The sequence below is a fragment of the Mustelus asterias genome, chromosome 2 (assembly GCF_964213995.1).
Source record: "Mustelus asterias chromosome 2, sMusAst1.hap1.1, whole genome shotgun sequence".
NCBI lineage: Eukaryota > Metazoa > Chordata > Chondrichthyes > Carcharhiniformes > Triakidae > Mustelus > Mustelus asterias.
In genome coordinates this window covers 13,168,195-13,195,631 of record NC_135802.1, presented here as the reverse complement: position 1 = coordinate 13,195,631, position 27,437 = coordinate 13,168,195, and the positions used below count along the sequence as shown (strand labels likewise).

Here is a 27,437-nt window from a genome sequence, read left to right as displayed (position 1 = left end):
AAATCTCAGCAGTTCTGGCAGTATCTGTAAGAAGAGAAAAGAGCTGACGTTTCAAGTCCAGATGACCCTTTGTCAATTCTTTGATAAAGGGTCATCTGGACTCGAAACGTCAGCTCTTTTCTCTCCTGCCAGACCTGCTGAGATTTTCCAGCATTTTCTCTTTTGGTTTCAGATTCCAGCATCCGCGGTAATTTGCTTTTAGCTACCATCCACAGAGTGAAGTATGTAGTCCTTGGTCAGTGCACAGTCTAGGACAGAACTTGGAAAACAGCAAGCCTTTATGGAAGAATCCCATGCAAGACTATATTTGCAATTGTGCATAGCTGAAGCTTTCTAGAAGTGTTATGTAAATGTAAGCCACAAGATTCCTCCATTGAACAATCGCTACATCGGTTTACAAATGTCTAACTTATGTGTATAATGTTTATTTAGAATGTGGGTTGAGTAAATCGAATTTGAAGATTGTATAAGAAAGTTAAAGGGGGAGGGATGTTGTTTATGTGATGTCTGTCTCTTTAAGACAGTATCGCAGAAGTGTCACCTGACTTGAGGGATCACAAGGGAACCTGAGAGTGAGTGACCACTCCAGAGGGTGGAGTTCTTACTTGTGCAGAATCATCTAGAAGCCATGTTGTAAGCATGTAAAGACTGGAGCTCTGCTCCAGGTCAGCCCAGGTCTGCAAACCCTCCTGTACCAAGTTTCTCTTATCAATAAATACCTTTTCTTCCTGACAAAGTCTGAAATCTCTTCATGATGCCATAAGAGCCGCAACATGATACCCTATTTGTTAATCTTCACACATTGTTTCTTTGAGCTTGTATTTGTCATCACACTGGTGTTTGTGGAACCTTGTTATCTCATTGTGCACAGCAAGTTCTAATTTGGTTGTCACCTTCCCCACATTCCAATAGTCACCACGTTTCAAAAAGTATCTCACTGGCCATGAAACACTTTGGGAAAACAGTGTTATCTAAATGCAAGCCTTCCTTTTCATAGAAACATAGAAAAACTACAGCACAATACAGGCCCTTCAGCCCACAAAGTTGTGCCGAACATATCCCTACCTTAGCGATTACTAGGCTTACCTATAACCCTCTATCTTACTAAGTTCCATATGTACTTATCTAAAAGTCTCTTAAAAGACCCTATCGAATCCGCCTCCACCACCGTTGCTGGCAGCCCATTCCACGCACCCACCACCCTCTGAGTGAAAAACTTACCCCTGACATCTTCCTTTTCTCTTTTGCAGTGCATCTGCCCCTATACAGCAGGCAGCACTCTCACCTCCCAGCTGAGAAGGTTGTGGGTTCAAGTCCCACTCCAAAGACTTGAGCATAAAAATCTGGGCTGGCATTCCCACTGCTGTCGGCAGGTGCAGTCTTTTTGATTCGGATGATTATAAAAGATCTCTCGGCACTATTTTGGAGAAAAGCAGGGGAGTTTGCCTCAGCATCCCGGCCAGTATTTATCCCTCAACCAACATCACTTAAAACAAAACTGACTATTTGGTCATTGTCTCATTGCTGATTGTGTGGCTTTTGCTTACTTTTGCTGCCTTATTTCCTACTTTACAACAGTGAGGGACCACATTTCAACAAAATAGCAGCACTTTATTGGCTGTAAGTTTCTTTGGGATATCCTGAGGTTGTGACAGATTCTATATAAATGCAAGTCTTTTCTTATATATGCAACACAATGGTGATGTGTTACATATGACTGGGAGCCCAAGTTGCTGTGGTGACATACGTAGTGTTGTCGGGAACTATGGATAATAATGGTAGAGGCTCCAACTTCCTTTCCATCACATGATTGACCAGGTATCTCTCCCACTCTTACCACCCGTCTTTGTTGTGTGTTGGAGAGATCTTCATGTTAACCTTAAGAGAACCTTGAACAAGGACTCCCAAGTCCCTTTATGTTTCTGATTTCCTAAGCATTTCTCCATTTAGAAAATAGTCTATGCCTCCATTCCTCCTTCCAATGTGCATAACCTCACTCTTTTCCACATTGTATTCCATCTGCCACTTCTTTGCCCACTCTCCTAACCTGTCCAAGTTCTTCTACAGCCCCCCTACTTCCTCAATGCTACCTGTCCATCTACATATCTTTGTATCATCTGCAAACTTAGCAACAGTGCCTTCAGTTCCTTCTTCCAAATTGTTAATGTATATTGTGAAAAGTTGTGGTCCCAGCACCGACCCCTGAGGCACACCACTAGTCACCGGCTGTCATCCTGAAAAAGACCCCTTTATCCCCAGTCTCTGCCTTCTGCCAGTCAGCCCATCCTCTCTCCATGCCAGGATCATATCCTTAACACCATGGGCTCTTAACTTATTTCACAGCCTCCTATGCAGCATCTTGTCAAAGGCCTTCTGGACATCTAAATATGGGTCGATTCCCGGCTTGGGTCACTGTCTGTGTGGAGTTTGCACATTCTCCTCGTGTCTGCGTGGGTTTCCTCCGGGTGCTCCGGTTTCCTCCCACAGTCCAAAGATGTGCAGGTTAGGTTGATTGGCCATGCTAAAAATTGTCCTTAGTGCTCTGAGATGCGTAGGTTAGAGGGATTAGCAGGTAAATATGTAGGGATATGGGGGTAGGGCCTGGGTGGGATTGTGGTCGGTGCAGACTCGATGGGCCGAATGGCCTCTTTCTGTACTGTAGGGTTTCTGTGATTCTATGACATCCACTGGTTCTCCTTTATCTAACTTCCTTGTTGCCTCCTCAAAGAACTCTAACAGATTTGTCAGACATGACCTCCCCTTGACGAAGCCGTGCTGACTCAGTCCTATTTTATCATGCACTTCCAAGTACTCCGCAATCTCATCTTTAATAATGGACTCTAAAGTCTTACCAATGACCAAAGTCAGGCTAACCAGCCTATAATTTCCCCGTCTGCTGCCTCCCTCCCTTCTTAAACAGTGGTGTTACATTAACCACCTTCCAGTCCTTTGGGACCCTCCCTGCCTCCAGTGATTCCTGAAAGATCACCACCAATGCCTCCATAATTTCCTCAGCTATCTCTTTTTGAACCCTGGGGTGTAACCCATCCGGTCCAGGTGATTTATCCAACTTCAGACAAAGAACAAGAACAAAGAACAAAGAACAATACAGCACAGGAACAGGCCCTTCGGCCCTCCAAGCCCGCGCCGCTCCCCAGTCCAGGATTGAATCCTGAATCCAGGATCCCCACCCAATTTTCCAGCCTATCTACATACCAATATCCTATCCACCGAGCTGTCCCTCACAGCTACGATGCTTTGTTCATTACAACCTATTAACTTACCCCCACCCCCCCATTCCAGACCATGTGATCTCCAGGGAGAGGCGAAAACCCAGAGTGAAAAACCCCAGGGCCAATATGGGGAAAAAAAAATCTGGGAAATTCCTCTCCGACCCCCTGAGGCGATCGAAACGAGTCCAGGAGATCACAATGGCCCCGATCGGAAAATGCTTCCCAACCCTAGTCATTTCCACTTCCACGAACACCATATGAATCCCCTGCCCCCGAGACAGGTTCCCAACTATCCGCAGTATCACTCTGTACTGGCACCAGCAAGATGATCGTAGAATGAAGCCTTGAAACGAGAAACCAGGAACAATTAGCCCGCGCCGCTCCCTGGTCCAAACTAGATCACTCTTTTGTATCCCTCCATTCCCACTCCGTTCATATAGCTGTCTAGATAAGTCTTAAACGTTCCCAGTGTGTCCGCCTCCACCACCTTGCCCGGCAACACATTCCAGGCCCCCACGACCCTCTGTGTGAAATATGTCCTTCTGATATCTGTGTTAAACCTCCCCCCCTTCACCTTGAACCTATGACCCCTCGTGAACGTCACCACCGACCCGGGGAAAAGCTTCCCACCGTTCACCCTATCTATGCCTTTCATAATTTTATACACCTCTATTAAGTCTCCCCTCATCCTCCGTCTTTCCAAGGAGAACAACCCCAGTTTCCCCAATCTCTCCTCATAACCAAGCCCCTCCATACCAGGCAACATCCTGGTAAACCTCCTCTGTACTCTCTCCAAAGCCTCCACGTCCTTCTGGTAGTGTGGCGACCAGAACTGGACGCAGTATTCCAAATGCGGCCGAACCAACGTTCTATACATCTGCAACATCAGACCCCAACTTTTATACTCTATGCCCCGTCCTATAAAGGCAAGCATGCCATATGCCTTCTTCACCACCTTCTCCACCTGTGACGTCACCTTCAAAGATCTGTGGACTTGCACACCCAGGTCCCTCTGCGTCTCTACACCCTTTATGGTTCTTCCATTTATCGTGTAGCTCCTCCCTACATTATTCCCACCAAAATGCATCACTTCGCATTTATCAGGATTGAACTCCATCTGCCATTTCCTTGCCCAAATTTCCAGCCTATCTATATCCTTCTGTAGCCTCTGACAATGTTCCTCACTATCTGCAAGTCCTGCCAGTTTTGTGTCGTCCGCAAACTTACTGATCACCCCAGTTACTCCTTCTTCCAGATCATTTATATAAATCACAAACAGCAGAGGTCCCAATACAGAGCCCTGCGGTACACCACTAGTCACAGGCCTCCAGCCGGAAAAAGACCCTTCCACTACCACCCTCTGTCTTCTATGACCAAGCCAGTTCTCCACCCATCTAGCCACCTCCCCCTTTATCCCATGGGATCCAACCTTTTTCACTAGCCTACCATGAGGGACTTTGTCAAACGCTTTACTAAAGTCCATATAGACAACATCCACGGCCCTTCCTTCGTCAACCATTTTGGTCACTTCTTCAAAAAACACCACCAGGTTCGTGAGGCATGACCTCCCTCTCACAAAACCATGTTGACTATCGTTAATGAGTTTATTCCTTTCTAAATGCGCATACATCCTATCTTTAAGAATCTTCTCCAACAACTTCCCCACCACGGACGTCAAGCTCACCGGCCTATAATTACCCGGGTTATCCTTCCTACCCTTCTTAAATAACGGGACCACATTGGCTATCCTCCAATCCTCTGGGACCTCACCTGTGTCCAGTGACGAGACAAAGATTTGCGTCAGAGGCCCAACTATTTCACCTCTCGTCTCCCTGAGCAGCCTTGGATAGATTCCATCAGGCCCTGGGGATTTGTCAGTCTTTATATTCTCTAACAAACCTAACACTTCCTCCTTTGTAATGGAGATTTTCTCCAACGGTTCAACACTCCCCTCCGAGACACTCCCAGTCAACACATCCCTCTCCTTAGTGAATACCGACGCAAAGTATTCATTTAGGATCTCCCCTACCTCTTTGGGCTCCAAGCATAAGTCCCCACTTTTGTCCCTGAGAGGTCCGATTTTTTCCCTTACAACCCTTTTGTTCCTAACGTATGAATAAAATGCCTTGGGATTCTCCTTAATCCTGTCTGCCAAGAACATTTCGTGACCCCTTTTTGCTCTTCTAATTCCCCGTTTGAGTATTTTCCTACTTTCATTATACTCTTCCAGAGCTCCCTCCGTTTTTAGCTGCTTGGACCTAACATACGCCTCTCTTTTCCTTTTGACCAGTCCCTCAATTTCCCTGGTTATCCACGGTTCTCTAATCCTACCCTTCCTATCCTTCTTTTTTACAGGCACATGCTTGTCCTGTAGCCCTAACAACCATTCCTTAAAAGACTGCCACATACCAGATGTGGATTTACCCTCAAACAGCCTCTCCCAATCAAGAGCTGCCAATTTCTGCCTGATCCCAATAAAGTTAGCCTTCCCCCAATCCAACACCTTACCCTTGGGACACCACTCATCCTTTTCCATCACTATCCTAAAGCTAACAGAATTGTGGTCACTATTTGCCACATGTTCCCCGACCAAAACTTTGAAGACCTGACCGGGTTCATTCCCCAGCACCAGGTCCAGTATAGCCCCCTCTCTAGTTGGGCTGTCCACATATTGTTCCAACGAACCCTCCTGTACACATTTTACAAATGCCTCACCATCCAGAGTCCCTGCCCTCAGCGATTTCCAGTCTATACCAGGGAAATTGAAGTCTCCCACTACAACAACCCTATATTTCCTGCACCTATCCAGTATCTCCTGACATATCCATTCTTCCACTTCCCTTGGGCTGTTGGGGGGCCTGTAGTACACCCCCAACATAGTGACTGCGCCTTTCCTGTTTCTAAGCTCCACCCAGAGTGACTCGCTACACGACTCCTCCGAATTGTCCTCCCTCTGCACCGCTGTAATATGCTCTCCAACCAATACCGCTACTCCCCCACCTCTTTTGGCCCCTCCTCTGTCTCGCCTAAAACACTTGTACCCTGGAATATTCAGCTGCCAGTCCTGTCCCTCTTTCAACCAAGTCTCCGTCACCGCAACCACATCCAAATTCCTCGTGCGCATTAAGGCCCCAAGTTCGTCTGTTTTACCTGCTACGCTCCTTGCATTGAAGTATAAGCACTCCAGACCCCCAGGCTCAGTGAGGTCGTCCTCCCCCAGAGTGCTCTTCTTCTTTGCCAGCCTTGTCCCAGCCCCAAGCTCGTCCCCAGCCACCACACTTATAGACCTAATAGTTTGATCCCCACCCCCCTGCCACACTAGTTTAAACCCCCCCGAACTGCATTAGCAAAGCTCCCAGCCAGGATATTTGTGCCCTTCCAACTTAGTTGTGACCCCTCCCTCTTGTACAGGTGCCATCCTCTCCTGAAAACCTCCCATTGGTCTATGAAAATAAAGCCCTCCCTCCTGGACCAGTCCTTTAGCCAGGCATTCATTTGAACCAACTCCCTATTCTTATCCTCACTGGCACGAGGCATTGGGAGCAGCCCAGAGATGGCCACCCTAGTGACCCTACTTTTTAACCTATTTCCCAACTCCCTGAATTGCTCCCTTAGGACCCCCCTACTCTTCCTATCTACGTCATTTCCACCAATGTGTATAATGACATCCGTTTCTTTATCTTCCCCTTTTAAAATGCCTCCTATCCGCTCGGAGACATCCGTGACCCCAGCACCAGGTAGGCAGACTACCATCCTGGAGTCCCGTTCGCCCCCACAGAATCGCCTGTCTGTCCCGACCTTTCAGTTTCCCCCAGAACCTTCTCCTTTGTGATGGCCACTACACTCAAATGTGTCCCCTGATTCTTCTGGAGCTCTGGCATCCCACTGGTGTCTTCCATCGTGAAGACTGATGCAAAGTAACTATTCAGTTCCTCTGCCATTTCTTTGTTTCCTATTATTACTTCTCCAGCCTCATTTTTGAGAGGTCCAATGGCGATTTTTGCCTCGCTCTCACCTTTTATATATTGAAAAAAAATATTTGGACAAGTGACCACAAATTTGGTCAGTGAGAGAGGATCATAGAGCTTTACAGCACAGAAAAAGGCCCTTCAGCCCATTGTGCCTGTGCCAACCATCAAGCCCTGATCTATCCTAATCCCATTTTCCAGCACTTGGTCCGTAGCCTTGAATGCTATGGTGTTTCAAGTGCTCATATCTTCTTAAAAGTTGTGAGGGTTCCCACCTCTGCCACCCTTTCAGGCAGTGAGTTCCAGATCCCACCATCCTCTGGGTGAAAATGTTTTTCCTCAAATCCCCTCTAACTCTCCTGCCCCTTAAATCTATGCCCCCTGGTCACTTATCCCTTTACAAAGGGGAAAAGTTTATTTCTATCTACCCTATGTCCCTCAATCAGGTCCCCTCTCAGCCTTCTTTGCTCTAAGGAAACCAACCACAGCCGAACCCGCCTGTCTTCATAGCTGAAACGCTCCAGCCCAGGCAACATCCTGGTGAACCTCCTCTGCACCCTCTAGTGCAATCACTTCCCTCCTATAGTGTGGTGACCAGAACTGCACACACTGTTCCAGCTGTGGCTGAATGAGCATTTTATACAGCTCCATCATCATCTTCCTACTCTTATGTTCTATGCCTCAGCTAATGAAGGCAAGTATTCCATATGCTTTCTGAACCACCTTATCTACCTGTCCTACCTTCAGGGACCTTTGGACATGCACACCAAGGTTCCTCTGGTCCTTTGTACTTCCTAGCATTCTACCGTTCAATGTATATGCCCTTGCACTGTTCATCCTCTCAAAATGCATCACTTCACACTTTTCAGAGTTAAATTCCATTTGCCCATCTCCAAATCATCCTGTCTAAATCATCCTGTAATCTAAGGCTTTCCCTTTTTACCACATCACCAATTTTCATCTCATCTGTGAACTTATTAATCATACCTCTCACACTCATGTCTAGATCATTAATGTATGTTACAAACAGCAAGGGACCCAGCACCGATCCCTGTGGTACACCACTTGCCACAGACTTCCAGTCACCAAAGCAATCTTTGACCATCATCTTCTGCCTTCCTTTGATCGTCACCCTCTGCCTCTGCTACTAAGCCATTTTTGGATCCAATTTGCCAAATTGCCCTGGATCCCATGGGCTCTTACCTTATTGACCAGTCTCCCATGCAGAACCTTGTCAAAAGCCTCACTGGAGTCCACGTAGACTACATGTACTGCCCTCATCTACTCACTGGCAGATAAGGCAAAGGAGAATCCAAAGAGCTACAAATACATAAAGGGCAAAAGAGTAACAAGGGAGAGAGTAGGGCCTCTTAAGGTCATCTATGTGCGGATCCACAAGAGATGGGTGAGATCCTAAATGAATATTTCTCATCAGTATTTACTGTTGAGAAAAGCATGGATGTTAGCGAACTTGGGGAAATAAATAGTGATGTCGTGAGGAGTGTGCATATTACAGAGAAGGAGGTGCTGGAAGTCTTAAAGCGCATCAAAGTAGATAAATCCCCGGGACCTGATGAAGTGTATCCCAGGACGTTGTGGGAGGCTAGGGAGGAAATTGCAGGTCCCCTATCCGAGATATTTGAATCATCGATAGTCACGGGTGAGGTGCCTGAAGATTGGAGAGTGGCAAATGTTGTGCCTTTGGTTAAAAAGGGCTGCAGGGAAAAGCCTGGGAACTACAGGCCAGTGAGCCTCACATCTGCGGTGGGTACGTTGTTGGAAGGTATTTTGAGAGACAGGATCTACAGGCATTTAGAGACGCAAGGACTGATTAGGGACAGTCAGCATGGCTTTGTGAGTGGAAAATCATGTCTCACAAATTTGATTGAGTTTTTTGAAGGGGTAACCAAGAAGGTAGATGAGGGCAGTGCAGTTGATGTTGTCTACATGGACTTTAGCAAGGCCTTTGACAAGGTACCGCATGGTAGGTTGTTGCATAAGGTTAAATCTCACGGGATCCAGGGTGAGGTATCTAAATGGATACAAAATTGGCTTCTTGACAGAAGCCAGAGGGTGGTTGTAGAAAGTTGTTTTTCAAACTGGAGGCCTGTGACCATCGGTGTGCCTCAGGGATCAATGCTGGGTCCACTGTTATTTGTCATTTATATTGGATGAGAATATAGGAGGCATGGTTAGTAAGTTTGCAGATGACACTAAGATTGGTGGCATAATGGACAGTGAAGAAAGTTATCTCCAATTGCAACAGGATCTTGATCAATTGGGCCAGTGGGCTGACGAATGGCAGATGAAGTTTAATTTAGACAAATGTGAGGTGATGCATTTTGGTAGATTGAACCAGGGCAGGACTTACTCAGTTAATGGTAGGTCGTTGGGGAGAATTACAGAACAAAGAGATCTCCTTGAAAGTGGAGTCACAGGTGGACAGAGTGGTGAAGAAGGCATTCGGCACACTTGGTTTCATCGGTCAGAACATTGAATACAGGAGTTGGAATGTCTTGTTGAAGTTGTACAAGACATTGGTACGGCCACACTTGGAATACTGTGTGCAATTCTGGTCACCCTATTAACGAAAGGATATTATTAAACTAGAAAGAGTGCAGAAAAGATTTACTAGGATGCTACCGGGACTTGATGGATTGAGTTATAAGGAGAGGCTGGATAGACTGGAACTTTTTTCTCTGGAGCGTAGGAGGCTGAGGGGTGATCTTATAGAATAATGAGGGGCATAGACAAGGTAGATAGTCAATATCTTTTCCCAAAGGTCGGGGAGTCTAAAACTAGAGGGCATAGGTTTAAGGTGGGAGGGGAGAGATACAAAAGTGTCCAGAGGGGCAATTCTTTCACACAGAGGGTGGTAAGTGTCTGGAACAAGCTGCCAGAGGTAGTAGTAGAGGCGGGTATAATTTTGACTTTTAAAGGGGCGGCACGGTAGCACAGTGGTTAGCACTGCTGCTTCACAGCTCCAGGGACCTGGGTTCGATTCCTGGCTCGGGTCACTGTCTGTGTGGAGTTTGCACATTCTCCTCATGTCTGCGTGGGTTTCCTCCGGGTGCTCCGGTTTCCTCCCACATTCCAAAGATGTGCGGGTTAGGTTGATTGGCCATGCTTAAATTGCTCCTTAGTGTCCTGAGATGCGTAGGTTAGAGGGATTAGTGGGTAAAATATGAAGGGATATGGAGGTAGGGCCTGGGTGGGATTGTGGTCAGTGCAGACTCGATGGGCCGCATGGCCTCTTTCTGTACTGTAGGGTTTCTATGATTTCTATGAAAAAGCATTTAGATAGTTACATGGGTACGATGGGTATAGAGGGATATGGGCCAAATGTGGGCAATTGGGATTAGCTTAGGGGTTTTTAAAAAATGGGCAGCATGGACAAGTTGGGCCGAAGGGCCTGTTTCCATGCTGAAAACCTCTATGACCCTATGACCTAGTCACCTCCTTGAAAAATTCAATCAAATTTGTTAGATTTTAAGGAGTATCTTAAAAGGAAGACAGAGGGAGTTTGAGAAGCAGAACGGTTTATGGAGGGATTCCAGAGCTACTGGCCTCAGCAACTTAAGACGTGGCTGTCAGTGCTGGATGGGGGAGGCAATTGGAGATGCTCAAGAGGCCATAATTGGAGGAACATGGAGATCTTGGAGGGCTGTGGAGCTGGAATAGGGGTAAAGCCAATGGAGGGAATAACTATCATGATCAGAGTTTTAAATTCTAGAGCTGCCCTCAAAGCAGGGGCGAGAATTGGTCCTTCTTATGAAAGCAATACTGAAGACGATGTAAATCTGGAAGAGAAAATGCTGGAGTTACTCAGCAGGTCATAAGATCATAAGAAATTGTAACAGGAGTAGGCCACTCAGCCTTCAAGCCTGCTCTGCCATTTAATAAGATCATGGATGATCTAACAGGAAATGAGGAGAGAGAGTTAATATTTCAGATGTGGACCCTTGATCAGAGCAGGAAAATAAGGATCCAGATAAGGATGGCAGATTTCCTTCCCTAAAGGATATTAGTGAACTAGATGATTTTTTACAACATTAGGCTTTTCAATTCCAGATTTGTATTCAATTCAAATGTCATTATCTGCAATGGTGGGATTGAACCTGGGTCCCCAGAACGTTATGCTGGGTCTCTGGATTACTAGTCCAAAGCAATACCACTATGATGCCACCACCCCCTAGTACTCAGTGCTTTCTGCTTTATCAGATACCCTAATGTCATCTACACATAATTTGTTTTTGATCATCTGATTACTCTGACCCATTTTGAGTGTCTGATTGAATAGCTCTTTTGAAAAATTGTAATGCTTCAGTTTGTCCAGCAGGTGATGCTCAAGGTACATTGTACAGGGTTGTCTGTCCAAATCACATGAGTTTGTGTGACAAGTGTGATAGCATTGAGCAATATTGTATGATGTTAACTAATAGAGTAGTTGCATCCATGGATCCTGAAAAGTTCGGCCCATAGAAATGTCTTTATGCAAAGAAGTTTGGGCTTTAATACTGTAAGTTATAAGATTCTGGAACTGAGTGATACTATACTTTCACAGCCGGGTGAATTTTATCAAATTCTCCCAAATAAGTTGAATAGAGTGCTAATAGAAAAGTTTGCACACAGTGGTCGATTTTCTCGTTGGGACTATTCCCATATGAATGGTAGACACGCCTATTCTAATTGTCTCTTGACAGGTCTTCCAACCAAGTGGATCCTAAGTCCTGCTGCCCCTACACTAACTCATTGCTTAAAATGTGTCTCTTTGACCAAGTGTTTAGTCACCCGTCCTAATGGCTCCTTTTTTAAGCTCAGTGTCGACCTTTGTCTGATAACATTCCTGTGACATACCCCGGGACACTTTACTATGCTAAAAGGCACAATATAAAGCAAGCTTGGTCAAAAGAGGCATAGAAGAGGAGCATCTTAAAGTAGGAGCGTGGGTGGAGTCACATATAGGCCAGATCAGGTAAGGATGGCAGATTTCATAGAAACCCTACAGTGCAGAAAGAGGCCATTTGGCCCATCAAGTCTGCACCGACCACAATCCCACCCAGGCCCTACCCCCATATCCCTACATATTTACCCACTAATCCCTCCTAACCTACGCATCTCAGGACACTAAGGGGCAATTTTAGCATGGCCAATCAACCTAACCCGCACATCTTTGGACTGTGGGAGGAAACCGGAGCACCCGGAGGAAACCCACGCAGACACGAGGAGAATGTGCAAACTCCACACAGACTGTGACCCAAGTTGCGAATCGAACCCAGGTCCCTGGAGCTGTGAAGCAGCAGTGCTAACGACTGTGCTACCCTTCCCCGCACTATTTCCTTCCCTAAAGAACATCAGTGAACCAGATGGGTTTTTCTGACAATTGACAATGGTTTCATGGTCATCAGTAGATTCTTAATTCTAGATTTTTTTTATTGAATTCAAATTCCACCATCTGCCGTGGTGGGATTCGAACCCGGGTCCCCAGAACATTACCTGAGTTTCTGGATTCATAGTCTAGCGATAATACCACTAGGCCATCGCCTCCCCGATTAATTTCCAGTTTGAAGAATCTTAGTTGACAAGATTGACTGATGAAGCTGGGACATCACAAAAATATAGGGGTGATACAATTGAGGTTTATAAAATAGTGAAGGGAATAGATTATTTGAATTGACAGTTAATTCCAGCTAAATAGCTTGGGGAGAGCTGGAGCAAAATTTTAAGTTGTTTAAGGCCAAAGCGAGGTTAGGTGATTCTTGCCAGAAAATAGTTGAGCTCTGGAACAGGCTGCCAGCTCATATAGTATCTGCCGGCTCATTGAATTCCTTCAAATGAGAGCTGGACCTGTTTCTGGCAGGAGTGGAGATCACCTGGTAGGAAGCAAGGACTTATCAGGGCCAGAGTGAGCTGCTGGGCTAGCCCCAATTCTGTAAGGGGGATCGGAGAGGAATTTCCCAGGTGTATATTCCCCAGTTGTAAGCCTTGTGTTTGAAACTCTGAACCTTTCAGCCTGCTGGAGAATGAGCATGAGCTGCTGCAGGAGCAGATCCAGGAGCTGAGGGACGAGAATGGACGGCTTTACAAACTCCTTAATGAAAAGAACTATGAAATCAAACACCTGAGAAAGAAAAGTGAAGAAGATCGACTCGCTCTCGCAGGTAAACGGACACTAGAGGGGGGAGGAATAGGTGTGGCTGATGTATTGGCGCGTGGGAGGCTGTTTGAATGACTTCCAGAAACGCCTCCATTGGTGTGTAAGTTGAGATACTTTCCGAATATCACGCCAATTTTGCAGAGTAATTATCAGTAAAGATAGATTTCTAGAATTAGGCAGATCATGTGCCATTCAAACTTGTTAAATTCAAAAAATAGACAGAAAGTAACAGATGTCTGGGACCAATACAAGACCGCAATCTCAACATGTTCAGTGAGGACATTAACTATAAACGCGACTTTAATCATCTTCCAGACGCTAAGGTGAGAATACATCTCATTCCTTTTATCTTCATTTTTGCTTTGTAAAAATATTGATTCCTGAATTGAAAGCACAGGGTTGGGCTACTTTTTTCACCATTCTGTAGAATTGAATGATTCAAGATGATGGATTTGGAAAATAGTGTAGCACAGTTGGAAGCCATTCAGTATATTGAGTCTGTGCTCTTTGGATGGGCAATCCAGTTTATCTCATTCCCTTAGGTGGCACGTTGGCACAGTGGTTAGCACCGCTACCTCACAGCGCCAAGGACCCACGTTCGATTCCAGCCTTAGGTGACTGTCTGTGTGAAGTTTGCATGTTCTCCCCGTGTCTGCGTGGGTTTCCTCCGGGTGCTCTGGTTTCCTCCCATGTTGCAAAGATGTGCAGGTTAACTGAATTGGCCATGCTAAATTTCCCCTTAGTGTCCCAGGATGCATAGGTTAGAGGGATTAATGGGGTAAATATGTGGGGTTGTGGGGATAGAGTGGGGATGGCCCTGGATCAGAAGCTCTGTTGGAGAGTCAGTGCAGACTCAATGGGCTGAAAGACCTCCTTCTGCACTGTGGGGATTCTATGATTCCCTCTCTCATTACCCCCCATTGATTCCTACAATTTTGTTTCTCCTTCAAATATTTATCCAATTTATTGTTGAAAGCTACTATTGAATCTGTACCCACCATTCTATTCCTCTTTCCCTAAACCAATTCGAATTTGGCACCAAACAAAGAGCTTGGGCCTCTAGCAGCAGTAATGTTAACAAGATTAACAACCACTCGTATCAACTCATTCTCACAGACAGTAAATCAGGAAGTCAAATGCAGAAGCTAAAATATAAGCAAAAGGTTTCTTTAAAAATTCCTATTTTTAAAAATATGTGGAAATGTTTTGATCAGAACGGAGAAATTTAACCTTCCACAAATGGCCAGAGAAAGTTTTCAGCATTGCACTATTGAAAATTCAGGTACTCCTCCCCTAACAAGTTGTAACTTTTTCAGAGGTTTTAATGCTAAAACCAATCGCATTAAAGGGCACTCTCAACAATTCAGTGATTTCTACTTGATTGCAGCCTATGTGAACTTCTGCAGTTGGCTTTGCCACTTGTTCCCATCTCCGTTCAAAGATAGGAATATTCTTTGTGTACTAGCCCAGTGGAGTCTTTGCAATTTACGAGAGTGATATGTTTGGACATAAATCAATATTTATCCCTCAACCAACAGCTAGAAGTATAGAAGAATAGAACAGCACAGAACAGGCCCTTCGGCCCACGATGTTGTGCCAAGCTTTATCTGAAACCAAGATCAAGCTATCCCACTCCCTATCATCCTGGTGTGCTCCATGTGCCTATCCAATAACCGCTTAAATGTTCCTAAAGTGTCTGACTCCACTATCACTGCAGGCAGTCCATTCCACACCCCAACCACTCTCTGCGTAAAGAACCTACCTCTGATATCCTTCCTATATCTCCCACCACGAACCCTATAGTTATGCCCCCTTGTAATAGCTCCATCCACCCGAGGAAATAGTCTTTGAACGTTCACTCTATCTATCCCCTTCATCATTTTATAGACCTCTATTAAGTCTCCCCTCAGCCTCCTCCGCTCCAGAGAGAACAGCCCTAGCTCCCTCAACCTTTCCTCATAAAACCTACCCTCTAAAAGCAGATTATCTGGTCACTACCACATTGCTGCTTGTAGGATGTTGCTGTGCAGAAATTGACTGCTGCATTTCCTGTATCACTAATTTGAAAAGTACATCATTGATCCTAAGCTCTGGAATTCCCTCCAATGGCCTCTACAGCTCTTTATCTCTCTTTCTGTTTTTAAGGTGCTCCTTAACACCTCCTTCTTTGATCACATTTTTGTTCATCTGTCCTGACATATCCTATCGTGGCTCAGTGTTTTTGTTGATATTGCTCTTGTTGAGCATCTTGGGATGTTTTACAACGCTAAATGTGCTAAACCAATGAAAATTGTTGTAAAATCCTTCAAGATGTTCTGAAGATGTGAAAGGCCTTGCATTATTTTTATTGTGGGGTTGTATATTGGGGGCATAAGAATAGGAGTAGGCCAATCAAACCAGTCTCCCATCCATTGATACTGTCTACACTTCCTGCTGCCTCGGCAAAGCAGCCAGCATAATTAAGGATCCCACACCATTCTCTCTTCCACCTTCTTCCGTCGGGAAAAAGATACAAAAGTCTGAGGTCACGTACCAACCGACTCAAGAACAGCTTCTTCCCTGCTGCTGTCAGACTTTTGAATGTTACTTACCTTGCATTAAGTTGATCTTTCTCAACACCCTAGCTATGACTGTAACACTACATTCTGCACTCTCTCCTTTCCTTCTCTATGAACGGTATGCTCTGTCTATATAGCGCACAAGAAACAATACTTTTCACTGTATGCTAATACATGTGACAATAATAAATCAAATCAAATCAAAATTCCGTCCCTCTGAACCTGTTCTGCCATGCAGTTAGATCATTGCCGCTCTGTATCATGACTTCATCCACCCATTTTGGTTGCGTAACCCCCTTGCCGAAGAGAAACGTACTTAGGACCTCTTGAAAGCTAAGGTGAAGGGAATAAAGTATAGACTAGGGGAGGGTTAGTTAATGTGGCTTTCAGCTTCTATTAATGTAATAAAAACAGTCTCTGCGGGCAGTTCTAGCAGCTAAAGTGTGTGATTACGTTGCAGGAACAGCTGGCATGGCAGGTGATGTGGCTGCGACCAAAATTGTGGAGCTGTCAAAGAGGAACCGGGAGATGACGGTGGAGAATGAGAGCCTGAAATCCAAAATCAAGCAACTGAGTAACAGGTTACAGGAGCTGAAAAAGGAGGTGTGGTTGTCGCCCATTTCATAAACTCTCAGAGGCACAATGAGGAGTTAGCAACAGTCACACTCAATCTTTCACCCTCACATATCAGCCTATGGGGAGAAAGGGAACCTCAATGACGTGGCAGATTGGCTGAGAGGTTTTTAGTCATCATCTATATATTTTACCTTCATAAACAAGTAATTCTATCTCAAGACGTAATTCATTTTCTGTGAATTGACTTGGGCCTGACAAACAGCAGGGAGTTTTGTAAGGCTCGAGCAATATCAATTTCTGAGCCAGGCAGGTCCATGGTACTGATAGTGTTGTTGGTTAGCCCTGTTATCCCTAATACTGATGGAATCTGGATGGGTTGACCCGTCATTGTGGGTTAGAAATATCCTGACTCACCGCTGCGTGAGCAAAAGCCCGAAAGGTAGATGTCGAGTTCTCAGTTGCTTGAATTTTTAAAATAATGCTGAGTTTCTACCCCTGTCAGGCACACAACTGACCAAAAAAGAACATTTCTGTTGGAAGTACTTATTGCACCCTCAATAGACTCAGTCATAAACTATTGTGTTCTCTGTTCAAAATGCACCAAACGTATTTCCACCTGAATTGAATCATTGAATTTCAAGTGCCATTTGGATTTTGTTGGTGTATTACCTCAAAAAGGGGGTTAGTTCTGTAACATCTTGGGGTCCCAGTGCAGTGGACGTTATGCATTTATATAGCGGAGGTACGTTACAGAACCAAAGTTCATATCTGTAGTGGCTCCAACCTGAACAGTTGCTTTAAAGGCATAGTTTGAAACTCTTCTGGCCAGATGTTTGCCAAAGGGCAGTGGTGGAGCCTGTACAAACAGACTGACTGCCCATCGCCGGTATAAACACTGTGCAGCCCTGATGCTTAAAATCATAGAAACATAGAAAAACTACAGCACAAAACAGGCCCTTCGGCCCCACAAGTTGTGCCGAACATATCCCTACCTATATTAACGATAGAGGGTTGGCAGCAGGAGAAATACTTAATACAATTAATGTTACCAGAGAGGCAGTGCTGGGTAGACTAATGGGACTGAAGGTGGACAAGTCCCCGGGTCCGGATGGAATGCATCCCAGGGTATTGAAAGAAATGTCAGAGGTAATAGTGGATGCGTTAGTGATTATTTATCAAAACTCGTTGCATTCTGGGGTAGTGCCGGTTGATTGGAAAACGGCTAATGTTACACCGCTGTTTAAAAAAGGAAGGAGACAAAAGGCGGGTAACTATAGGCCGGTCAGCTTAACGTCTGTAGTAGGGAAAATGCTGGAATCCATTATTAAAGAGGAGATAGCAGGGCATCTGGATAGAAATGGTTCAATCAATCAGACGCAGCATGGATTCATGAGGGGAAAGTCGTGCTTGACGAACATGTTGGATTTTTATGAAGATGTGACTAGGGCGGTTGATGGAGGAGAACCGGTGGATGCGGTGTTTTTGGATTTCCAAAAGGCGTTTGATAAGGTGCCCCATAAAAGGCTGCTGAAGAAGATTAGGGCACACGGAGTTGGGGGTAGTGTGTTAAAGTGGATTGGGGACTGGCTATCCGACAGGAAGCAAAGAGTCGGAATAAATGGGTGTTTTTCCGGTTGGAGGAAGGTAACTAGTGGCGTGCCGCAGGGATCGGTACTCGGGCCGCAACTGTTTACCATTTATATAGATGATCTGGAGGAGGGGACGGAGTGTAGGGTAACGAAGTTTGCAGACGACACAAAGATAAGTGGAAAAGTGAATCGTGTGGAGGACGGAGAAGATCTGCAGAGAGATTTGGACAGGCTGAGTGAGTGGGCGAGGATATGGCAAATGGAGTATAACGTTGATAAATGCGAGGTTATACACTTTGGAGGAAATAATAACAAATGGGATTACTATCTCAATGGAAACAAATTAAAACATGCTACCGTGCAAAGGGACCTGGGGGTCCTTGTGCATGAGACGCAAAAGCCCAGTCTGCAGGTACAACAGGTGATCAAGAAGGCAAATGGGATGTTGGCCTATATTGCGAGGGGGATAGAATATAAAAGCAGGGATGTCTTGATGCACCTGTACAGGGCATTGGTGAGGCCGCAGCTGGAATACTGTGTGCAGTATTGGTCCCCTTATATGAGGAAGGATATATTGGCATTGGAGGGAGTGCAGAGAAGGTTCACCAGGTTGATACCGGAGATGAGGGGTTTGGATTATGAGGAGAGGCTGAGGAGATTGGGTTTGTACTCGTTGGAGTTTAGAAGGATGAGGGGGGATCTTATGGAGACTTATAAGATAATGCGGGGGCTGGATAGGGTGGAGGCGGAGAGATTCTTTCCACTTAGTAAGGAAGTTAAAACTAGAGGACACCGCCTCAAAATAAAGGGGGGTCGGTTTAAGACAGAGTTGAGGAGGAACTTCTTCTCCCAGAGGGTGGTGAATCTCTGGAATTCTCTGCCCACTGAGGTGGTGGAGGCTAATATGTTTAAAGCGCGGATGGATGGATTCCTGATCGGTAAGGGAATTAAGGGTTATGGGGATCAGGCGGGTAAGTGGTACTGATCCACGTCAGATCAGCCATGATCTTATTGAATGGCGGGGCAGGCTCGAGGGGCTAGATGGCCTACTCCTGCTCCTATTTCTTATGTTCTTATGTTCTTTTAGGCCTACCTATAACCCTCCATCCTATTAAGTCCCATGTACTCATCCAGGAGTCTCTTAAAAGACCCTATTGAGTTTGGCTCCACCACCACTGACGGCAGCCGATTCCACTCGCCCACCACCCTCTGTGTGAAAAACTTCCCCCTAACATTTCCCTTGTACCTACACCCCAGCACCTTAAACATGTGTCCTCTCATGTTGCTGCTTATGACAGTGCTGTCAGCTAAATTTGTTACATAAGTGAAAAATGAGAGCATAATGGTCTGCTGTTTCTGTCATCATTTTGATATTTAGATTAATGGTTGTATCGTTTTGATGCTCTCAATAATGTAATGTTTGCTTTTATAACCTCAGGCTACTCCAACAGGCAGCCAAACACTCAACGCCAAAGAGGCATCTGGGCAAACCAACCAAGAGCTGTCTCTCAAGATGCAAAACAGCTCACTGGTCAGTGGAGAATAATGAAAGAGGTCCCCCTCCTCTCTTTTTTTTCTGTCACTCTCTCTGTCTCTGCCTCTGTTTCTCTCTCTCTCTGTCTGTCACTCTGTCTCTCCTCTAGCTCCAGTCATTTCTCTCTTGCTTGTTCTCTGTTTCCTTCTCTGAACCCCCCGCTGCTTTCGTTGTCTGTCTCATCTTTTTTCCTGTCTGCCTCAGTTATCTCTTTCTCTTGCGTTTCTTTCCACTCTGTATCTCCTGCTGCTTTTTGCTCTATTTCCTCAAATTATTCCCGTTTTCCTCACTTAGTTATTCTGTCTGCCGCGACTTTCTCTGTCTGTCCCCATCACTTACGCTGTTATTTTTCTGTGTCTGTATTTCCTTTGTCCATTCTCAACTCTCAAGCTACATGCCATTGCCAGTTGCCTTTCTCTCTGTGAATTTCCTCAATGCTACTCTCACTCTGTTACTGCACCTTCAGTGGACAATTGGCGGAAGCCTCATTTACATTACGCTCCATGGTCATATAGTGGTAGAGTGGAAATACCCCAGGGAAATTCACTCTCTTCTGTCCTTTTTTTCCCCTTTTGTTTCCTGTTTTCTGCTCTTCCCATATACATTTTCACAACTGCTTATTTTCATTTGAACAACCTTTGGCATTGTAACGAAAGAAATAATTGTGAAGAAACTGCTGTTACCCACAGTTTGTGCCCTGGCACTGAGTAAACAGATTTTAATTAGCTTTTGAATTCTGGTCCTTGTTCTCAACAGTCTGACAGCCTTGATGCAAAAGCCCTTCAGGAAAAACTTTCAGCAGCCAATCTAAAACTGGTTGAATCCCGAAACCAAATACTGAGTGTCAAACAGGAGTTAAAAATGGCACACAAGGTACACCATCTTAATAATAGTAAAACTATTAAAATTCAATTTAAACCAATTACAATAGAAGCTCACTGCTTCCACCCTCCGTAGGAAGTAGCAGACTTGCTGTTATGCTAACTTACCATGTGGGAAATATACGGAATCAGGTGGAATTCCAGTTTTATATTCTGCTCTATTGTCTTCGGCTAAGAGTAGACTAAGACAGCGTGTAAAACCAGCATCGCATGCGATCTATTCAGGGTAACGGTAGCAGTCAGGTTAAAGTTGCTGCCATGTATAATCTCAGTTGACCCTTCAATGAGATGGAGATGAAGGATCAGCCCAGTGTTAATGTTTCAAATCGATGATCTTTCATAAGAACTAGAAACATTTAGAGATGCAACAGGTCTCAAGCAAGTGTACGGAGGGAAAAAATGGGAGGAGAGAAAAAAATAAAAGGGAAGGCCTGTGATGGGGGGAAGGCAGGGTAGATTAAATGACAAAAAAGGATAATGGTGCAAATCACAGAACCCTACAGTGCAGAAGGAGGCCATTCGGCCCATCGAGTCTGCACCAACACAATCCCACCCAGGCCCTATCCCCATAACCCCATGCATTTACCCTAGCTAGCCCCCCTGACACTAAGGAGCAATTTAGCACAGCCAATCCACCTAACCCGCACATCTTTGGACTGTGGGAGGAAACCGGAGCACCCGGAGAAAAACAACGCAGGAAAGTCAAAGAGGATAATAATGTGAAAAATAGAGAAACAACAGATGGGTCTGCTGACGGAAAAAATTGGGCCAGAGGTTATGATTTGAACTTGTTGAACTCTGTGTTGAGTCCAGAAGTCTGTAAAAAAAAAGAGGTGTTGTTCCTCAAGTTTCTGTTGATCTTCAGTGGAACTATATAGGAAGCAGAGGACAGAGAGGTCAGAGTGGGAGTGAGGCGGAGAATTAGAATGACATGCGACCAGAAACCCAGGCTCACACTGGCGGACTGTACATAGACAGAATTCTGCAGAGTGATCACCCAGAATGGATTAAAGATTTTGCTGATTTTTCCAGGCATTGGCTAATGAAGTGGGAGAAGATGTGAACGTACAACATTTGCTGAATAACAAGGGTTCGTGGCGTGGCCGAGCCCAGCAGATCCTCATCCTGCAGAAGAAGGTAAGGAATCCCAACGTGAGTCACAGGTGAGGGTGTGGGTAGGTCATTTCATCTTTTGCTTGACATGAATTTTAAGATGGCAGGGGTTCAGCCCGGGAACACATCACCCGTGATTCCAGCAGCCCAGATGACAATTTACACTCTGCCAAGCGTTGATTGGCATAAAGCAAGAATTCTGCCCTCACTTGGGAGGAAGTCCCATCTTGGAGAGCTGCGACCCAATCAGATTGGTCAGCAACACTCCAGTCGCCCCAGGCACAGTGCTGCAGTAGCCGGAAGAAGCACTGCAGCGAGCTGCCTGGAACTAAGTCCCGGGCCCAGAAGACAGGTAAGTGACAGGGGACCCAGGGTGTAGAGGATAGGGAACTTCTGGGGGGTCGCCAGGGTGGCAATGATGGGGGGGGGGGGGGGGGGGGGGGGGGTGGTGAAGGAGGTTTGGGCATTAAGGGGAGGGCATCAGTAGGGGGCTTCTGATATTCTGATAGAAGCACCTCCTTTCCGCTCGAGTTTGAGTTTTATTTTATTCAGTTCCACCACCTGCCCCCCTCCAACACCCCGCAACTGCATTCCACCCACTTACCTAAAAATTGAGGCTAGGCAGGAAAAAGCCCTAAAGTGGCAATTAAGGGACCACTTAAGGTCCTTAACTGGGACACAGGTGGGCTTTCCGTCCGAGACCCTGCTCATCCCAACAAAAGAATCACAACCAGCTGGGGGCGGACAGGAGCCCAGAGGGAATCCCATCCGTGCAATTTCAGGCTCCTTCCACTGTCTCAGAAGTGCCAGAAACAACAATTTCTACTGCATGAGAAGAGAGGTGAGTGGTTAGCAAGTGGACTCTGATTGGTAGAGACATTGCCATGAAGAATGACCTTTCTTTTCTGATTTGCGGGACCTGCAGCAAGCCGGGTCTTTGTCCCCAGCTTACTGTAACCAAATCTTAAAATATTACAATTGCTAATTTAATCAGAGGAATGGGTGTGATTGTCACCTGTCAATGCCAAGAAATTAAATAAGGACTACCAAGAGCCAGTATTATAAACTAATCAAATACATTGTAGATTGGACAAAAGAATAAATAGCATACACATTCGACTCAAAAAATGCTAATATAATCTGTAAGCAAGTTAAGGATCCTGCACTGCAGGAACTCACCAAGGCGCCTTCGACATCACCTTCCAAACCCATGACCACTGCCATCTAGAAGGACAAGGACAGCACATACGTGGGAACACTATCATCTGGAAGTTCCCCTCTAATTCACTCACCATACTGACTTGGAAATATATTGCCGTTCCTTCACTGTTGCTGGGTCCAAATCCTGGAACCCCCTCCCTAACAGGGCTCTGGGTCTACCTACACCACATGGACTATAGCAGTTCAAGAAGACAGCTCACCGCCGCTTTGTCAAGGGCAATTAGGGATGGCCAATAAATGTTGGCTCAGACAGCGACGCCTACATCTCATGAATGAATGAAAAAAGAGCGAATTCACTATTTCAGACAAGGCTGCAATTTGTAATTCTTTCAGACCAGTTTTCTCAAAAATATCTTGATCACTTATACAGTCTCAGTGCTGCCAGCCTCTAGTCCTCCCACTGTGCTGAGTCAGTATTGCTTTATCACCTTCACATCCTTCACCGGAACTGTGAAAATCTTGTTTCCTCATCCAGTGTCTTTATGTGTCGGACAAACCTAATTAAAGTCCAGCACTCAGCTTTGATGGATCAATAGTCATTGTCAATCTGCCCACATGCTTGGATTCTCTGGGATAGGTTTCCTGTTTATAACACTGATAGTAAGCTATTCATTTTAAATAGGTTACTGCAGGTGTTATGGTCAGAGTTTCTGGGCCACCAGTTCTTCTGCCATACATAATCTCTGTTTACCCTTCAGTGTGGTACCGATGGAATTTGAGAAAATTCTTGTCATCTGACAATGAATCTTCCTCTCATTCCTGTTCTCTAATCTCTGCCATTTTAATTATTTTCTTCAAAACTGTACAGCAATCTCAGTCATTCCTCCCTCCCGCAATCTACCCTTTACTAAAGCACGAGCCATCTAACTACCTTTCTACACCTACACCTCGGTGTCAGCTGTGATTCAGTGCTAGTAATCTTCCTTCTGAGTCTAAACGTTCTGGATTCCCATTCAAGAGACCTGCGCGCATAATCTAGGCTGGCACCCCCCAATGCAGGACTGAAGGTGACCTGTACTGTTGGAGGTGCTGTTTTTCAGATGAAGTATTCAACTGATAACCATCTGCCTTTTCAGATGGTCATTCCATGACACTATTTTGAAGGAGGGCAGAGAAGTTCTTCCCTGGTGTCCTTGCTAATATTTATTCTTCAATATTATCGCATTTCTGTTGGCTGTGCACAAATTGATTGTCACATCTCCTACATTACAACAGTCACCACATTTTGAAAGTACAGGTAGGTATTCCCTGGTTTATATCTGTGTTTGAATAACTTGTTTTTATTTCAGCCCGGTTGTTAATGTAAGGACATTCCCTGAATAGTGCTGTCACTGTTTTTGTTTTAGCGTGGTTACTGAGCAGGCTGAAAGCAGATTACTGCGGATGCTGGAATCTGAAGCCAAAAGAGAAAAGGCTGGAAAATCTCAGCAGGTCTGGCAGCATCTGTAAGGAGAGAAAAGAGCTGATGTTTTGAGTCCAGATGACCCTTTGTCAAAACTTTGACAAAGGGTCATCTGGACTCAGTGTCAGCTCTTTTCTCTCCTTACAGATGCTGCCAGACCCGCTGAGATTTTCCAGCATCTACTCTTTTGGTTACTGAGCAGGCTGTCTTCTTTAAAAACAAACTGCTGCTACACCACATCTGCTCACCATTCCCCCCCGCTCCCTGACCCCCCCCTCCCCCCGCTCCCGGACCCCCCCCCCCTCCCCACCCCCCTGCTCCCTGACCCTTCCCCGCCCCCCCCCCCCGCCCCCGCCCTGCTCCCTGACCCTCCCGCTCCCTGACCCTCCCGGTTGCCAGTTCTTTTCCTGACTCTCCCACTTGCCGGTTCCTTCCCTGTCCCTTCTGCTTGCTCCCTCTTGAATCTCCTCTCTTGGGCCCTTTCTCGGAGTCGGGGTTTGGGAACGGGGAGCGGCAAATGATGGGATCTGCAAATGGGAGTGATGGTGAGTGGCAGGAATAATGAGCAGGTGGGTTGGTAAACAGGAAAATACGAATTAGGAGCAGGTGCAGGTCACTAGGCCCTCAAGCCTGCTCTGACATTCAATTCGAACATGACTGATCTGATTGTAACCTCAACTCAACATTCCTGTCTACCCGTGTTAACATTTCACCTTACCTTTTTTTTTATTCATTGGCGGGACATGGGCATCACTGGCTGGCCAGTATTTATTGTCCATCCCTAGTTACCTGAGGGCAGTTGAGAGACAACCACATTGCTGTGGCTCTGGAGTCACATGTTGGCCATACCAGGTAAGGTTGGCAGATTTCCTTCCCTAAAGGACTTTAATGAACCAGATGGGTTTTTCTGACAATCGACAATGGTTTCGTGGTCATCAGTAGATTCCTAATTCCAGATATTTTTTATTGAATTCAAATTCCACCATCTGCCGTGGCAGGGTTCGAACCCGGGTCCCCAGAACATTAGCTGAGTTTCTGGATTAATTGTCCAGCGATAATACCACTAGACCATCACTTCCCCCATATTAAGAACCTACCTACTTCAGCCTTAAAAATAATCAGTGGCTCTGCTTCCTCTGCCTTTTGAGGAAGAGAGTTCCAGAGACTCACGACCCTCTGAGAAAAACATTTCTCCTTATCTCTGCCTTAAATGAGCAACCCTTATTTTTAACAAAAACAGAAATGCTGGAAAATCTCAGCAGGTCTGACAGCATCTGTGGAGAGAGACTAGAGCCAACGTTTCGAGTCAGGATGACCCTCCGTCAGAGCTCCCAGGGACTTATCTACTTTTAAACTCTTCAGTTTACTGAGTACCTTCTCCCTGGTTATACTAATTACACTAAGTTCCATTGTATTAACTGCAGTTTTTGGGACAGAATTATTATCTTCAATTGTGAAGACCGAGACAAAGTATTGGTTTTGTGCTTCTGCCATCTCCGAGTTTCCCATTATTACCCCACCATTTCCATCCTCTAAAGGGCTGGCATCTACTTTCACTATTCTCTGCCTCTTCATATACTTATAGAAACTTTTGATGTCATTGTTTATGTAATCAATATTTCAGTCATTCTTTGATGTTTTTTTATATTACATCCAATCTTCTGACCTGCTTCTTTGTGTAATGAAATGTTTTTACTTTTAGGTTGATACTAGCTTTAACTTTGTTAGTTAACTATGGATGGGGTCACGGGGGGGGGGGGGGGGTCCTCCTTTTGGAATTTTTCTTTCTTTGAAACATCCCCTTAAATATCTGTCACTGTGTCTCTATTGAACTATCCCTTAACCTAATTTTCCAGTTCAATTTAGCAAGGTCTGCTTTCATTCTTTCACAATTGCCCTTATTTAAATTTAAAATACTGGTCTTAGACCCACTCTTCTCCCTTTTAAACTGTAAAGTTCAATCCCATTATGACCGCTACTATCTATGGGAGATTATAAATGCTATCTCATTGCACAATGATGCCAGAATGTGCTGCTGTAAGAAACTATCCTAAAAACATTCCATTAATTCCTCATCTAGGCTATCTTTGCCCATCTGATTTTTCCAGGCTATATGTAAATTAAAATCCCCCATGATTATCTGTACCTTTCTGACAAATTCCCATTATTTCTTCTTGGGTCATTCCTCTCTATTGTGGTAACAGCATCATTAATAAACAGAGCCATTCCTCCTCCTCTTCCTAACTTCCTGTCTTGTCCAAATGTCTTGTATGCTTCAATATTCGGGTCCCAGTCTATGTCAGTCTGTGGCCATGTCTCTGTAATGGATATCAGATCGTACTTATTCAAACTATAGAGGTAGCGAGCAGGAGGGTCGGCGAGTGGGAGCAGCAAGCGGGAGGGCCAGGGAACAGGCGGATCAGTGAGTGGGGGGGTGTTAGCGATCGGGAAAGTTGGGGAGAGAAGCAATGACCTGGAGGGGCAATTCGGAGTGTCCTGCAGAGCAGCTGTGAACGGGAAAGTCGACGATTTGGGGAGGTAAACTGGAGGGTCGGCTACCAGAAGGCTCTGTGAGTTGGGAAGGGCAGGAAGCATCGCACAGGGGGTGACTTTAAAAAAGTTATTAAGAGTTAGTAAGAGGATTTTTGGACCAGTTAGGTTAGGAACATAGGAGTAGGCATTCAGCCTGTCGAGCCTGCTCCGCCATTCAACATGATCGTGGTTAATCATCTACTCCAATGCCTTTTTCCCACACTATCCCCATATGCCTTTATGTCATTGGTATTTAGCAATCTATAGATCTCTGCTTTAAACAAACTCAATGACTGAGCTCCCAAAGTCCTCTGGGATAGCGATTCACAACCCTCTGAACAAAAAGGTTCCTCCTCATCTCAGTTCTAAGTGGCTTCCCCCTTATTTTGAAATTGTGTCCCCTACTTCTGGACACTCCAACCAGCGGAAACATCTTACCTGCATCTCCCTGTCTGGCCCTTTAGATATTTTGTAGGTTTTGATGAGATCACTTCTCATTCTTCGAAACTCTAGAGATTACAGGCCCAGTTTCCCCAATCTCTTTTATCTCTCTTCATAGGACAGCCCTGCCATCCCGGGAGCGAGTCTGGTGAACCTTCACTGCATTCCCTCAATGGCAATAATATCCTTACAAAGGTAAGGGGGCCAAAACTGCAGCAGTATCTAGGTGCAG

General features: G+C 45.3%; 1 protein-coding gene across 1 annotated transcript in view; it reads left to right on the top strand.

The window, feature by feature from the left end:
* ccdc13 (coiled-coil domain containing 13) overlaps window positions 1-27,437 on the top strand; it is an 83,251-nt gene that overhangs the window by 5,362 nt on the left and 50,452 nt on the right. Inside the window, exons 2-6 of the mRNA XM_078229648.1 lie at window positions 13,214-13,362; window positions 16,377-16,519; window positions 19,520-19,612; window positions 20,372-20,488; window positions 21,529-21,633. Of these exons, the coding sequence (XP_078085774.1) occupies window positions 13,214-13,362; window positions 16,377-16,519; window positions 19,520-19,612; window positions 20,372-20,488; window positions 21,529-21,633 (607 nt within the window). The remainder of the gene's footprint in view (window positions 1-13,213; window positions 13,363-16,376; window positions 16,520-19,519; window positions 19,613-20,371; window positions 20,489-21,528; window positions 21,634-27,437) is intronic.